The following is a 17,078-nucleotide window of genomic DNA, read 5'->3' as shown; positions in this document are numbered from 1 at the left end:
TCATGTTGTCATATAAGCCCCAAGCTATCTTTACTTTTTTCTTTTGATGCACTGATTAGGTGAAGTCTTTGGTTTGACTGATCCTTTCATCTGCTTCAGCTCATTTGTTGTTGAACCCCTCTAGTGTATATTTTAGTTCAATTATTGTATTCTTCAGCTCTGTAACTTCTATTTGGCACTTTCTTATATTTTCCATCTCTTTGCTCAATTTCTCACTGTGTTCATTCATTCTCCTCCCCAGATTGGTGGGCATATTTATGACCATTACTTTGAACTCTTTATCTCTGTGTTGTTAATAGTTTTTCCTGAGGTTTTATCTTCTTTTATTGGAATATATTCTTTTGTTTCTTCATTTTGCTTGTCTGTCTGTTCTGGTTTCTAAAAAGTAGATGAAACAACCACTTCTTCCAATCTTGAAGGAATGGCCTTGTGCAGGTGATGAACCACATCATTCAATCTTGCCCCAGCTCTTTGTCATCTCTCAAATCTTTGTGCTTATCCAAGAAGCTTATTATGTTTTTACCAGCTTCCAGTTATTGAGGACCTATCAGTGTTCCTAAGGGCAGGATCTCAGCACCTAGATTCAGTTGTTTGGAAGCCAGACCCTCAGGCAGCAGCTTTTAAAAATGTACATATATATCCTTTGGAGTGCAAGCTTAAACCCTGTTAGCTAGGTGATCTGGCAGTGTTCGCTTGTTAACAGTTGCAATAACTCAGGCTCTAGATGAGAATATAAATTTTTTTCTGCAAGATACTGGTGAGCTGAAACAAGGCCAATGGAGAGTGCCAAGATGGTGTTATTAGCCCATGTTCCTTAAGAGCAGCTCCATAGTCTTCACTGATTTTTTAGATTTTCCCTCAATGCATTTCTTAATTCTTCCTTTCTATTACAACTACTTGTCCAGGTAAGTCTTTGATTATCCATCACTAAAAATGTTGCCATGGCCCAATAACTGATTTCCTTCCTTCTAGCCTGCTCTTAAATCAGTGCCAAGCACCACAGTCCCCCAAATCACTTTTGCATCTGGCTGTAAGAAAAGATAAATGTCACCATGTCCTTCCCTTGCTTGAAAATATTCTGTGTTGCCTCATTGCCTATAGAATGAAGTCCAGTAACCTCTGGTCTGTTCCTCAGTCTCATCTTTCTTTTTTTCCCCTTCATTGCCTATAATGGACCAGCAACACTGATCTAATTGGAGTTCCCCAGACCCACTGGGCCTTCTTGCATTTGTATCACTGCTTAAGCAGTTTCTTCTGTCCAGAACACCCTTTTATTTCTTCTTCCTCTGGCAAGCTCCTCATTCACTTTCAATACTTTGCCCTAATGCAGTTCAAGTCTCTTTCATGACTGCATAGAATTCAATGCATGTCCTTTCTCATAGTATTTAACACCTTCAAGTAGCATTATAGTATATGAAATAGTTGTATCCATTGGACTACAAGATGCCTAAAGGCATAGAATGTATCTTGTGCATCCTCATTTTCTAGATCTCAATCTATGTTCTCTATTCTTCTAGGAAGAGTTTTATATGTATGCTTCAATTCTTTACCAAGTGTATTTATCAGCAAAGGGTTGATTGATTTTGCTGTATGTTGAGAGCTTCTCAAGGATAAGAAGAAAAAACTTTTGATGTAATCAAAGGGTGCCTTGAAATCCTATCTGTCTCTCTATAAAAGATGTGTTCTCCTCCGGCCAGTTTGGTGCACTGGTTAGAGCATTGGTCCATGGACCAAGGAGTTGCAGGTACCTTGGTTGTGGTTTGATTTCTGGCCCTGGTTGAGATTGTGTGGAAGGCAACCAATTGAGGTGTCTCTCTCACATCAATGTTTCTCTCTCTGTCTCTCTCTCCCTCCCATGCTCCCTCCCACTCTATCTGAAAAATCAATGGAGAAATGTCCTTGGGTGAGGATTTAAAAAAAAAAAAAAAGATGTGTCCTGCAGGGCACCCCTGTTTTGCAGGCTCTGGGAGCCATGAGAGCTTTATTTCTCAGATGGTTAAATGTGCTGATCCTTGGGAGGAAAAGTCAGATGTAAAAACTTACTCTGGCTTTGCATATTTAAGGCTGGAAGAATTAGGCTTCTCATAGGAATAAAGCAGGGGCCTTAAAGAAATTGAGAGTTGTCAAAGTTGTCTTTCTAATTATCCTTTTTGGAGCAGTTAGAGTCAATCAGGGAACTGACTTACCTATATGCTAATAATGGTAAAATCTGTAGTTCAAGGGAGCAGTAGAAAGTGAGTTTGATTTTGGAAAAGAAACATGACGTATAGGTGGCACTAATAATCAAATGCATTGATAATGTGAAATGTACAACCTAAGTAGAATGTGTGGAGGCTCAGTGCCTTTTTTTTTTTTTTTTTTTACGTATTTACATAGTGTTCCAAATTTTGTGAAGGATTGGACAAGCATGCAAACATGTGGAAGACATGTGTATGTCTTGGCTTAAAACTTTACCATAACCACTCCAGGAAGATGTCATTGGCTTGCATGTTGCAATGAGATCAGAGTTTATTCTGAATGTGAACTAGCTGAGAGGTATGCATTCATGATCTAATTTAGAAATTCTAGATGACCAGGATGGAAAAAGGAAGGGATCATGAATAACAGAAATGTCAAAATCTAACAGTGCATTATCATGTGGGGACAGGTGGCATTCTGCCAAAACCACATAAAACTACGGCCCGAGTAAAGAATTCTTACATTTGTGTAGAATTAGCAAATGATTTCAAGATTAACATTGTTCTAAAAAGAGTCTGGAAAACCACTTTTAAAACTTAACTCAGAAATAACTATTTCAATTCCTTAATATTTTTTTTTAAGTTAGGTTTTTTAAAAGTTTGTATAGTGACAGTTTTTGGAGGGGGCAGTCAGGTGGTAAAAGCTCATTAAATATTGACTGTTTTCCTTTATTTTCAGCAATACCGTGAAGAACTAGATGCCAAGTTTAATACTGACAAATTTAAATGGGACAAAATGTGCCATAGAGAAGCTGCAGTGATGTTGAAAGCCTTTTTCAGAGAACTACCCACTTCTCTCTTCCCTGTGGAATACATACCTGCCTTCATCACTTTAATGGAAAGTAGGTGGAAGATGTTAAGTGTGAATGGACTAAGATATAAGATTAATAAAGTGACTCAGAGTAGAAGAAAGATGCATAATAAAATGTGATTAGAAGTGTATATTTGCTCTTGCCTGGCAATGGTTGGTGAAACATTGTGTGTGAAGGTAAACAGTTATCTCTTTACATATTTATATACCTAAGTATGATAGATATGATTGAGAGGGTTTTATAATCATTAAAAGGCAGAGGGGTTTGTAGAAAGAATAGACGCTTAGGATTTAAATTCCTGCGCAACCATCTGCTAGCCATGCAGTGAATTTTCTGAGCTTTCTCACTGTACCCATACTTTTCACTTGATAGTTGTGTGTCAGAATTGTTGTAGCTATTGAATGAACATCTAGAATAGTGCCTGGTGGGCAATAGTCCTTGAAAAATTATAAGGGAATAATTTGTCATGGTTTCACTTTAAGGGTTGACTATTTCGGAGGGAGCGTGTGACAAGAGAGAAATTTAGAAAAGTATAATGGAGCTAGGTAGTGGGATTTAACGACTAATCAGAGAGATTCAGAGATCACAGACCTAAATATGTACAGTAAATCCTCACTTGCCATTGATAGATTCTGCAGCTTTAAGTGAAACAATTATAAGGAAACCAATTTTACCACAGGCTAATTGACACAAACAAGAGTTAAGTTCCTAGAACAGCATCAATATTAATAACAAAACAATGTTGAAAGAGATGATGTTATTCGAGGACCTACTGTGCAAGCTTGTTGAGTAAATGGTGATTCCACATGGACAGCAAAGGTCCCTGGACAGATTGAGAGGACACACATTGAACAATGAGGCAGCCGCTGCTCAGCTCTGTGTTTCCCCATCCAACTGCAGCCAGTACGCTTCATTTAAGGGAGAGAATCTGGAAAGTGCCCTGAAAAGGTTCACAGAGGAGTCCACATTTCTTTGTATGACTTTGAAAGTGAAAAATACTACGTTACAGTGAATGATTTGAAACCAGCCAACCCCACAGGAAGCCCAAAGTTCAGGGCTGCTGCCAGCAGGGAAAATAGTCTTTTTGCCAGGTAGAGTAAGCTCTAGTTGTAATGAGGATTTCTGAAGTGAAGAACTGTAGACATGTGGGCATGTGTATTTAAGCTGCCCTCCTTTATACTCTGAAACATGGTCTGGAGAATATAGAGTCATTTCCACTCATATCATTACTTTCTCTTTTCAAACTTGGTCCAAATATTGCTCATAAAATTTAAAGACTAATAGTTCATCAAACAAATCTTAGATATTTTTGTGAAAACTTTAATAACTTTCTATGGAAATAATGGCCTCAGGAAAAAAAGACTTAACTAGAATGCAATAAATGAATTAAGTACAAAACTATTAAACACAAAACAGTGTAGGTTTCCTAAATTAAATGAAAATGGATTATTTGCCAGTTTCAATTTTAAATCTTAACAGGAACATTTTCTCTGAAACTGATGGAAGGTCAGAGTCTGCGTCTGCATCTATTATCTACCCTCACCAGAGGTTTCTTGGGATTACATTGGAAGAGTATAGACAGCCCCTAGCCCGCAGTATACTCATTAAAATAATGCTTTCTCTATCTCTAAATACTTGTACATACTGAGATGCGCTCCTGATAGATCCTGTTATTCAGTCAAATTCATGTCAACATGCATTAGCTGTTTTCAGAAACATCTTGCACCTGTGTCATTTTTGTTTACAAATTTGACATAAATTTCTAGAAATCCACATGGGGATTGTGCTGAGAAAATATGATACAGTCCTATTAATACTCCTTCCAACTGTTCCTTCGTTCCGTGGTCATTTATATTAGTCATCCACTGCTAAGCGCGGAGCAGACAACCTCGGAACAAGCCTTGTCACGGGAGTGTTCCCAGCATTGTGAAGCTAAGCGACTCAAAGAGCAGCTGACTGCCTTTCATCCACTGAACATAAATAGATAGATTTTTCTTCAACTTAAGAATTCCCTAGGGATTCTAGAACTTCCTGCCAGGATCTCTTCACGAAGAGACCATTTTGAGGAGAATACAGAAGGACAAAGGAAAACCTGGATGCCCTGGTAAAGTCCACATTTTTTCAGCCCAGCTGGTGCTGGATTCCCAGTTGCCGTGGGAGCGCCAGCCTTGAGAACAAGTATGAATGCCAACCGTCTGGCGCCATCTTCTGTCATTGTCAGGGAACAAATTATGAACAATCTCCAGAGATCCAGCTACAGTTGCCTTCCCTAAATGTCCATTTAAGGTCTAGAATGTGAGTCATTTATCATAATGAGCAAACACACGTAGAGGTAACTACTTACAGGCACCGATGTCAACACTCCACATATTAACTCATTAATCTTTTTTTTTAATGCCAGGCATTCTGTTTACAGAAGCTATCTTACCTAAAGTTTAAAGTTATCATTTGCTGATAATATGCCTTAGAAGTTGTTCATGACTGAAGCTTTGTTGGGTTCCCCAGAAGCAGCATCTAAGACTGAGATTAGTTTGTGTAGAACATTTCTTAGGGGTACACGCGGGTTCCACACGTATGCAGTGGAAGGAAAAGAAAGCAGCATTGGGCAGAGGATACAGCTGGGGAGTGATGCAGACTCAGCCAACACCTCATGCAACCCTGTGTTGAGCTCTGAAGCTGGGGCGGCCTTTCAGAATTATTTCCCATTTCAGTGAGAAAGTTGGGCATTTTTATTCTGATCAGGCCATGCCTGGACATAGACTGCACCGGAGAAACAGCATGACCCAGCAAAACAACTGGAGAGGGCAATTTCTAGGAACAGCCGACAGCTGAGGGACTCGGGCCTTCAGCCCTGAGAGTGGGATGCAGGCGTCATGCCCCACGTACCACTGACAGGCACGATATGAAAACAAGAGATTTTCCTAAGTTCCTGAGATACCCCCACATGAAGAAGAAAAAAAGAGTTTTTAGAGGCAGTCCAATATACAAAGGAAATCTTAGTTATGAAATAAAGCCCACATTTCTGAAGCTGAAGGGGCTACTCCATCCATAAACCACGATACACAAAAGCACCTTTTATTGATTTTGTTATAATATTTGTGTGTGTACATTTTTTTCCCATTCATCCATAAATGGACACTTAGAGTTGTTTCAATATCTTGACTATTGTAAAAAATGCTGCAGTTAACACTGGGGTACATCTGTCTTTTCAAATTAGTGTTTTTGTTTTCTTAGGATAAATACCCAGAATTTGGGTTATATTATATGGTAGATTTTTAATTTTTTGAGCCATCTCCATACTGTTTCCATAGTGGCTGTACCAATTTACATTTCCAACAACAGTACACAGGGGTTCTCTTTTCTCTACACCCCTGTCAACACTTGTTATTATCTTTTTAATAATAGCCATTCTAACAAGTGTGAGGCAATATTTCATTGTGGTTTTGATTTGCATTTCCCTGATGATTAATGATAGTGAGCATCTTTTCATGTACCTGTTGGCCATCTGTATGTCTTTGGAAAAATATCAGTTCCGATATCCGTTCCTCTGCCCATTTTTAAATCAGATTGTTTGGGGGGGAGTTGCTATTGAGTTATATGAGTTCTTTATGTGTTTTGGATATTAGCCCCTTATTAGATATAATGATTTGCAAAGATCTCTCACATTCAGCAGGTTGCATTTTCACTTTGTTGATGGTATTCTTTCCTGTACAGATGCTTTTCAGTTCGATGTGGATCTACTTGTTAATTTTTCTTTTTGTTGCTTTTGCTTTTGGTGTCAGATTCAAAAGTTCATCACCAAGACGTATGTCAAGGACCTAACTACCATGCTTTCTTCTAGGTGTTTTATGGTTCCAGGTCTTATGCATATGCCTTTAAGCCACTTTAAGTTCTAAGTTATTTAATGTTTATACCAGCCCAGTGAGGTTGGTATAATGACTACTTCCATTTTGCAAATGATATTGTAGAAGCAACAACAGGTTCAATAGCCGACCCAAGGTCACACTCAGTGACTAAGTAGTACCTGTAGGATTTGAATCTGGTTATAGAAACTATGTTCCTAATAATTATATTTTGCTGCTTCTTTATATGGAAACAAGATTTATTTTCTCTTGAATTGAGCTTCAAGCCTTCTGTTTATAGCCTAAAAGTAAAGCAAGGTCTGTGAAAGTACTTTGAAAAGGGAAATGTTATACAAATCCAGAATTATTTTGAGGATCTTTTTGGCCACCTGCCTGTACAGTGGCATCATGGGATGTGAAAGGGAGTTGACAGACTGTCCAAGCCAACAAATTTACATTGTCAGGCACAAAACTGAGTCCTTCCCACCGAGAGTTGTCAGGAGCCCTCCTATGCTACCAGATGTTAGCAAGAAATGCTGTCAGAACACATCAGTGGTGTTCAAAATGTGTGGTTATTTCTGTTTTCTTGTTAGGAGGGCCTCACATCAAGGTACAGTTTCAAGCCTTGCACCTCATGGTCATGGCACTGCCTGACGCCAACAGGGACACAGCTCAGGTACGTTGCACTGACCTCATTATTTGTCATTGGCTCTTACTGGTGAGAGGAAATGGCTCAGGTGGAAAAGATGACAAAATTACTAAGCTGGCTGAGCATGCAGTGAACCTGTTTCCCTTCCATGTTCCCACCGCTGTTCTCCTGAGACAAGAAAGAATGTAAATCCTGGAGTCTTCTTTGAATATTTTAGTTTCATTCATTCCAACAATTAAGAGACATTGAATGTCTACCACATGCTGGCACTGGGCTAGGTTAGGAGTAGGAAAAGCAAAGATGGAAGACTTAAATGAAATAATGTCAGAAGTAAATGAGAACATTATATAAATTATAAAATGTAATAAAATTATAGTTGTTGGTCAGCTGCCCACATCAGTCTAGTGGCAAAAGATCTGATGAGTGCCCTTGGCAAGGAAATTTGAAATGACTGATTTAAATAAATTGTTTAGATATTCATGCCTTACAATTTATGAATTCAATTCAATTTAAAGAATTCTACAATCTCTGAATTTTAGAGATTACCTGATAGGATCTTGTCACTTTACAGATTAGGAAAATTAAACTCATATTTCTCCATTAACATATAATAGAACATTTGATAGAATCCTTTTCCATAGTTTTTCAAACTAAATATCTCTCCCTTTATTTCAAATTAACTTCTTTGTTGTATGTTGGTAAAAATAAAACTTTCTCTTGCTGGTTTAATAGTGATTGTGTATACAATAGGAAATTTGTTATAAGTACAATAGGTGTTGAGAAACTTTGAAATGGGGTATAGATGAATTAGAAAGAGCCAATAATTTTTGAAGCCGGTCAACATAATGCTAAAAACTAATATAATTCTTAATACTACCTCTTATCAGTCATTTCAATTTGGTGAGGACCTTTCCTCCTACATAGTGAAAACATCTATGTTAATTATAATATATGTCAATTATATTATATCTGCAACCCATGGATAGGGATTGGCTATGGCATAGCAATATTTCTCTAATAAAATTTGCTAATTTTCAAAAGCTGGAATTTATTAGTTTGTTTTTAGCTTTGTCTAAACAATGATCTTTTATTTTTAAAAAAATGCATCTGGTATCAGGTATCTGAATCAAAATGTCATCTACCTTTTCATATAACTTAGGATGTAGCAATTATCAAAAAATTCAGTACATTTGTAACAGAAGAGCCTCAAAAAACATTATGGAACTTGTGAAGAATTACCCCCACCCCCCACCCCCCACACACACACACACATTCTAAACTGTGACTGGAGCGCAGATTAAAGATGGTGTAGTGTGGAGATCAAGAGCTCTGGTTCAAGAATCAGGTTTCTTCATTGCAAATTCTGGCTTTGCCCTTTAATCAACTGATGCTTGACAAAGCTGTCAATCCTTAGCCACCTTAGTTTCCTCATCTGTAAAACAATATTAATAATAGTGCCTACCACATAAGATTTGGAATGATGATAAAAATCAGTGGATATATATAAAGTACTAAGAATAATGCCTGGCTCACAATGTTAACTATTATTACTATTATGTGTTGTCCATTTTCTCATCACAAATTCTGTAGCAGAATTCAAACTTGGAAAACTAAAGAGGATCTCCTTTTAGGATGTCAGTCCTCATGGTGAATTTCAGAAGGTCTGTTAAGCATTTATACTTTGGTGGCTCAGCAAAACTATTATTAAGCTTTCTCAAAATATTTAAAACAGTTACATGTAAGCATTTTCCTTTGGTCTACTGAAGATTCCAAAATTGAAAAGCAATAGAAAAATAATACCCACTAAGTAAAATATAAAATTTTTTCAATTGTGTTTGCATTTGGGCCGAGGAATGAGTTACTCATTTTTTAAAAATGGATTTTCCTTTCTTAAAAAAAAAAGTTAAAATAGCTTTTAATAGTAATGCTTTAAATTAAGGATTTTTTTAGAATTAATTTTCTTCACAACAAAACAGTATTACATGTTTTGTTTTGAGTTTTTTTATATGAAGTGTTTTCCTAGTTTACTATTTAATTTTAATATATGTCAAACTTGTTTAAGACAAAAGAAAATGCAAGCTATTATTTAGAGACTCCAATATAATAAACTCCATAAAAACTGTTCACATTTCTCATTAACACTTTTAAGCAAGTAAAGGTACGTGACATTTAACCATTCTGTACTTTTGAGAATATTCTGACAATTTTCCCCAGGCCCAGTAAATGGGCATAGAAATAAATGACAGCAATCATTGGTGCCTTTTGGTAATTTATAGTAGTGTGACACAATGCTGTATCCTTTTAGGCCCTCTTGACATTCTTCAATAAAGTGGTTGCCAATGAATCAAAAAACCGAATGAGCATATGGAACATTTCTACTGTGATGGCACCAAACCTTTTCTTCAGTAGAAGCAAACATTCTGATTATGAAGAATTACGGTTAGCCAACACTGCAGCCCACATCATCTGCCTGATGCTTAACTACCAGGAAATCCTGTGGAAGGTGAGTCACAGCATGAAAACTATAAGATGCTCCTTTGGAGACCAGCACCCAGGAAACATAACGGCTCCAAGAGCAACCAGTACCCTTCGTCACAGGGAGGAAATAAGAGACTCTTACCCCAGGTTGCCTGTGCCATCTATATACATTCCTTAAGGGCTGCTCCTGAATTGTTCTCTCTTTTAAATATGAATCCTAATAGTTTTTCTAATTTTTACAAGGACCATGCCACAGTTCTAGGATACTGAGTGTCCAGGAGTTACCATAACTAAAGACAGAATCTACTGGTGAGGTTTAATTCAAGTGTTTTCCTTCTAGCCGTTATTTTTCTTCTCCAGGTTCCATCTTTCTTAATCAATCAAGTTAGAAGAATGAATGAAGCCACCATGTTGTTAAAGAAGCAGCTCCCAAGTGTCAAAAAGTTGCTAAGAAGGAAGACCATAGAACGAGAGGTAATAATAAATACAGATGCAAATATTGTTATTACCCAATTTTTTATTCCTCAAAGTGAGGCACAAAGTAGCTTGTAACTTAGAACCAGAAATTTTATATGCTCATAAAATGTCTTATGACTATAAACATTGTGGAAGTTTTGTCCATGGCAGAGCACTGTGGTCTTTTTATTTTGTTGTGCATTTTAGTTGAAGTTTTCGAAATATCTCTATCAAGATTATTTACTGTTTTATTTTATCAAGTACTTGAGGCTAAAATGGTTCTCACAAAAGCTGAAAGTCGATGTTTTAGTCCCTATGAACTAGATTTAAGATTCCAGTATTTAATAGGTCTAATCAGTAGAGAAAAGAAAATTCTTTAGTGATTGACTACTGAAAGAATACCTTATCCTCAAGTTGTCTGCTGTGAATTCATTACATTCTGAAGAGTAGTTGCATCAGCACAGTTGCTTGTGTGGAGGTGCATAATGGAAACAGGTTTTAGATGAATTCTCTTTATTGCTTTAATTTAATTTGAGGATGATTATGAGTGTCGGGCATAACATTTGACCTTGAAGATGATGGAGAGAGACATGAAAGTCACTTTGCCCTTAAAGAAATCTACACCTAACATAGGAGACATGTGTGCTCAAGAGCTGTGAATATGCACTGAGTGCCGGATCAGCTGTGCACACAATGTACTAGGGCAACACAGAGGAGAAGGAAATGTGCTCCAATGTGAGAAACTGTGAACAGTTTCATGGAGGAAGTGGCATTTGAGTGGCATGTTGAAGGACAGAGAGAATTTTGAGGGGAGAAGGGAAGGGAAAGCTCATCCAGGTAAAGGAATGGTAAGTGCCAAGACAGTGAGGGCGGTGATGCTAGTTGATTCCTCACAATCATGATGAATGGCTGTACTCCCTTATTGGTTTTAGGCAAAATGACTTCAGATCAAGCAGAGCCAAGAGATTTATATAAATTCACATAATGGAAAATTCATCATATGATTATTTTAAAATGTACAATTCATTGGATTTAGTATTTTCACAGTCATGCCACTATCACCACTATCTAATTCCATAATATTTTCATCATCCCAAAAAGAGACCCCATGCCAATTAAGCACTCACTCCTTATTGCCCCCTCCCCACAGCCCCTAAAAAACATTAATCGACTTTTTGTCTCTGAATTTACCTATTTTAGACATTTCATATAAATGAACCATACAGTATATGGCATTTTGTGTCTGACATCTTTCACTTAGCAAATATTTTCAAGGTTCATTATATTGTAGCATGTATTATAACTTTATTTCTTCCTTTTTATTTTATTTTTATATCCTTTGAAAAAATAACTATTGAGATATAATACACATATACAATTCATCCATTTAAACTGTACAGTTCAGTGGGTTTTAATATATTCACAGAATGTGCAGTCAGTTACACAATCAATTCTAGAATATTTCATCACCTCAGGGAAAAAACATACCCTTTGTCTAGCATTCCCCTAACCCCACCTGCCCCGTTTCCACCAATTAGCCATAAACAATAACTAACCTTTCTGTCTCTATAGAGTTTCCTATTCTGGACTTTTAATGAATGAAAAAATCAAATAATATGTGGTTTTTGTGGTTGACTTATTTTACTTACCATTATATTTTCGTGACTCATGAAACATATATACATCAGCACTTCTTTCTTTTTATGGCTGAAAAATATTCCATTATATGGATATACCACATATTATTTATCCATGGATGGACATTTAGGTTGGTTACACATTTTAGCTACTATGAATAATGCTATTATAAACATTCATATTCAAGTTTTTGTGTATATATATTTCAACTCCATTGGGAATATGTTGGGTTATATGGCAATTCTATGTTGAATCATCTGAGGAATTACCACTGCTTTCCAAAGTGGCTGCCCACTTTTACATTTGCACCATCAGTGTATGAAGATTCAGATTTCTCCTTATCCTCACCAACACTTATTATTATTGGAATTTTGTTATTCTAGCCACCTGGTGTATAAGAAGTGGTATCTCACTGTGGTTTTGATTTGTATTTCCCTGATGACTAATGATGTTGAGCATCTTTTCGTGTGCTTATTGGCATTTTGTACATCTTCCTTGGAGAAATGTCTAACCAGATCCTTTCTCATTTTTGTTTAAGTTATTGCCATTTTTATTATATTGTAAATGTTCCTCATATATTCTAGATACAAGTCCCTTATCTGATGTATAATTTGAAAATATTTTTTTCTGTTCTATGGGTTGTTGTTTCCTTTTTCTTTTTTTTTTTTAATAGTAGTTAATGCTTGGCTGGATCACCCCCCCACCCCCCACTGACACCCTTCTCCCCATTCCCAGCCCTCCCTGCCTTCACTACACTGTTATCTGTGTCTATTGGTTGTGCATATATGTATATAAGTTCTTTGGTTTATCTCTTCCTTCCCCTTAACCCCTTCCCTCTGAGGTTTGTCAGTCTTCCCTGCTTCCATGTGTCTGGACCTATCTTGTACATCAACTTAATTTGTTCATTATAGTCCACAAATAAGTGAGATCATGTAATACTTGTCTTTCTCTGATTGGCTTATTTCAATTAGCATAATACTCTCCATTTCAATTTTTTAATTGTGTTCTTTGATTCACAAAAGTTTTTAATTATGATGAAGTGCAATTTTATCTATTTATTTTGTTGATCATATTTTCTTTTATCATATCTAAAAATCCTTTGCCAAATCCAAGATCTTGAAGATATTACCCTATGTTTTCTTCTAAGAATTTTATAGTCTTAGTTTTTATATTTTTATCTTTGTTCCATTTTGAGTTATTTTTAGTATTTGAAATGAGGTAGGGGTACAAGCTTATTCTTTTGCATGTGGCTATCCAGTTATACCACACCATTTGTTGAAAATACTCTTTTTTCTCCAGTGAATGGTCTTGGTACTCTTGTTAAAAATTAATTGATAGTAGATGTGTAAACCTATTTCTACAATCTTAATTCTGTACCGAACCCGGGACTCTCTGGTCCGTAGGCTGACACTCTAAATGCTGAGCCAAACCAGCCAGGGAGTTACTTGGAATTTTGATAGGGATTGAATTGAATATGTAGATTAATTTGGAAGTATTGCCATCCTAATAATAATAAGTTTTCCTTTTCGTAAAAATGAGTTATCTTTCCATTTTTTAGGTTTTCTATCATTTTTTTCAATGTTTTGTTTGCAGTGTATAAGTCTTACACTTTCTTGATCACACACTATTTTTTTTATATTACTATAAATGAAATTGTTTTCTTAATTCATTTCTGGATGGTTGTTAGTGTATGAAAGTACATGGAATTATTTATATATATATATATGTAAAACAGAATTTTATATATATGTATATATACACATATCCTGCAATTTTGCTGAATTTATTAATTGGTTCTAAAAGTTTAGTTTTGTATGTGTAGATTCTGTAAGATTTTCTATATTTAAGGTCATGTTTTCTGTGAAGAGAGATAATTTTCCTTCTGCTTTTCAAATCCGGGTGCCTTTTATTTCTTTTCCTTGTTGAATTGCCCTGGCTGGAACTAGTAAAGCATTAAATAAGAAGGCAGGAGAGAGATCCTTATAACTCTGCCTGAACCTTCATGTTCTGCCGGGACAGAGCCTGAATGAATGTCACCTAGAAATGAGAGTTTTCTTTTCAGGTCTTTCCTGAATATGTGTACAGCCCTGGACATTCACAGGGCCTTCTGGATTCTTTGAAACATGTTGGCACTTTTCAGAGCCCTTACTCCTCAAACTATGTCATTCTCTGGGCTTGCCCCACAGGTTTTTAGTTAGTCTCCTGTTTTCCCCTACTCGTATCCACCGCACCAGGCAGCTGTGACTAACACATTTGCCTACAGATTTTTCAGCATTACACTGTTTTAGCACTGATCAAGGGCTCAGTTAGGCAGACTGAAGGCAGCCTTTGAAGCTAGTCTTCCAGGAGCCACCAGACTGGTCAGAACAAATCATTAGAATTCTTGGTGAGTGAGGTGTCTCTTGCTCCCTCTACTATCTGTACCAGGAATGTGGGCTGTTGTTTTCAAGGTTATCAGTGAGTTAAGGAACAGAGATGGGAAAGGTTTCAGTAAAAAAGCTGCAAAGCTTACTGTTCTTACCAAGATTCAGCTGTTTTTCTTACTTAGGCACTCCCTGGTTGCAACTTTGGGTTAGCATCCAGAGTTCTAAAAAGTTGATACTGACCATTTTTGCCAGTTTATTCATTGCTTTAATATATATATATACACACACACACACATATGTATATATATTTGTTTTTATTAATTTTTTAGAGAGAGGAAGGGAGACAAAGATAGAAACATCGATGTGAGAGAGAAACATTCATCAGTTGCCTCCTGCACGCCCCCAACTGGGGATTGAGCTCGCAACCCAGGCATGTGCCCTGCCCGGGAATCAAACCCAGACCTCTGAGTCCATGGGATGACATTCAAGCCACACCAGCTGGACTCACTGCTTTTATGGAGGGAGAGACCTTTGCACCCCTTCCTCTGCCATTTTCCCTCTGAAAGTGTTTGATGGAAAAGTATGCTATGTTCAGAGCTGAAACTGAAGTCAGGTCAGACTTTGCCATGCATGCCTGGGTGAATCAAAGTTTTTATCTGGGGGGAGCAGGGAGGAGGGTGTCAAAAGGGGAAAAAGGAGGGACATCTGTAATAAACTAATTAATAAATTAAGTATTTAAAAATTTTTTTATCTGAATCTCAACTTTATTATAAATTGGGGTGGAAAAGAGGAAGTAGTGTTATCTAGCTCACTGAGTTATCATTAACCTCAGCTCATACAATGTGTGTGTAAAGCACTTTGTAAATGAAACAATGCCATATGAGTGTCAATTAGTTTAATGTTTTAATTGTAAATTAGAACCAAGCAAGAATTTAAAAGTTACAAGTATCATGGAAGCATCACTTAAAGATGAAGAACTAGTCTTTCTTCAGTTCTATTGTACTATTCTAGGTTTTTAATTATTATTTGATTTAATTATTTAATTATTTGATTAGAATAGACAGTTCATTGAAAGGTTACAAAATTCAAAAGGTAAGAAAGACAACAGAGTAAAAATTGGCCACCTTGGCTTTCCACCAGAGAAAAACAATGTTACCAATGACAGGTTATATGTACACAGGAACTTGCAGGTGTATATACTTCCAGAGAAGCATTGTGCACATACAAGCAAATATGAGTAAAAGTCCTTCCCCTACTTTTTTTACATGAATGACTAACACACATAAAACACTGTCCTGCATCTTGCTTTACTGACTTAAGAAATCGTGGTGATTATTCCTCATCAGTACACAAAGCCTTCTTTTCTGCTTCTTTTGCATGGTATTCCAGACACATCATCATTTATTTAAGCCATCCCATATTATTGAGCAGTTAGATGGTGTCTAATCTCTTGCTCTTAAGATTTTTGCATCAGTGAATTAATTTGTTATATGTCATTTCTCACAAATGAAGCATATTTGTAGGATAAATTCGTAGGTTTGGAATTGTTGGATCAAAATACATATGCATTTTATAATTTGGTATATATTCCAAAATGTTTTTCATAAAGATTATACCAGTTTATACTTCTAGCAACAGCATGTGCTTGTCTTGCCAACATTAATTGTAAAAACTAAATGTGTTTTATTTAGGTTATAAGCCCCAAGACTTCAAAGGTACTACAAAAATCACCCTCTTTAAGAAGAATGGTAAGAAAACAAATAATATCCTTTCTTCCCTAATTATTAACGTTCTACATAGTATTTCCTAGCCTAGATCCAGAATATCTGTGTATAATATTGGTCATGATATAGCCTTCAAACAACATTTTCAGTGTGGCACAACTAACTGATAACTCCAAATGTGTGGTTAGGCATCTTTGCACAAGTGTGAATACTATAGGAAGTTCTAAGGAAAATGTGATTATTATGATCACAGGTCCAGTAATGTCAGGGGTATGGAATTTATGTTACTGAGGCTTCTGGGGCGCTGAAAAGCGAGGGATGTGAGATATCAAGGGTATTTTAAGAATACCATCTGGGGTGCAATGGGCCAGGGGCACTCTGCCCCATACCAAGTCTAAATCCCTTATATGCATTTCCTGCCATGCTCTCCTGATGCTTGCTGGCAATAGTAGACTAGACCTATAAGAACTGACACTATTTTAAAATACTTTGTATTCATTTTCTAGTGTCACCATAACAAAGTACCACAAATTGGATGGCTTAAAGCAATAGAAATTAATTTTCTCATAGTTTCTAGAGGATAAAAGTCCAAAATCAAGAAGTTGGTTTGGTTGGTTTCTTCTGAGGGCCATGAAAGAAGGACCTGTTTTTTACTTCATTTCTAGATTTTGGTAATGCCAACAATATTTGATATTCTTAGCTTGTCAGTGCCTTCCAATCTGAGCCTCCATATTTATACAGCAATCACCTTGTGTCTGTGTCTGTGTCTGTGTCTCTTCTCTTATAAGGACACTCGTCATTTGGATTAAGAGCCTCCCCTACTACAGTATGAGCTCATCTTAGCTAATTATATCTGAATGGCCCTATTTCAAAATA

The 17,078-nt window shown here is 36.6% G+C and overlaps 1 protein-coding gene across 5 annotated transcripts in view; it reads left to right on the top strand.

Moving 5' to 3' along the window:
* The window catches only part of ARHGAP28 (Rho GTPase activating protein 28), a 211,291-nt gene that overhangs the window by 181,554 nt on the left and 12,659 nt on the right, over positions 1–17,078 (top strand). For all 5 annotated transcript variants that reach the window (XM_036245609.1, XM_036245606.1, XM_036245605.1 and 2 more), the window contains 5 exons: positions 2,917–3,079; positions 7,485–7,567; positions 9,846–10,043; positions 10,379–10,492; positions 16,170–16,226. In XM_036245609.1, the coding sequence (XP_036101502.1) occupies positions 2,917–3,079; positions 7,485–7,567; positions 9,846–10,043; positions 10,379–10,492; positions 16,170–16,226 (615 nt within the window). The remainder of the gene's footprint in view (positions 1–2,916; positions 3,080–7,484; positions 7,568–9,845; positions 10,044–10,378; positions 10,493–16,169; positions 16,227–17,078) is intronic.

This window comes from Molossus molossus, unplaced genomic scaffold (assembly GCF_014108415.1).
Source record: "Molossus molossus isolate mMolMol1 unplaced genomic scaffold, mMolMol1.p scaffold_m16_p_6, whole genome shotgun sequence".
NCBI lineage: Eukaryota > Metazoa > Chordata > Mammalia > Chiroptera > Molossidae > Molossus > Molossus molossus.
Note: the sequence above shows the minus strand (reverse complement) of the source record. Positions and strands in the feature narration are given on the sequence as shown.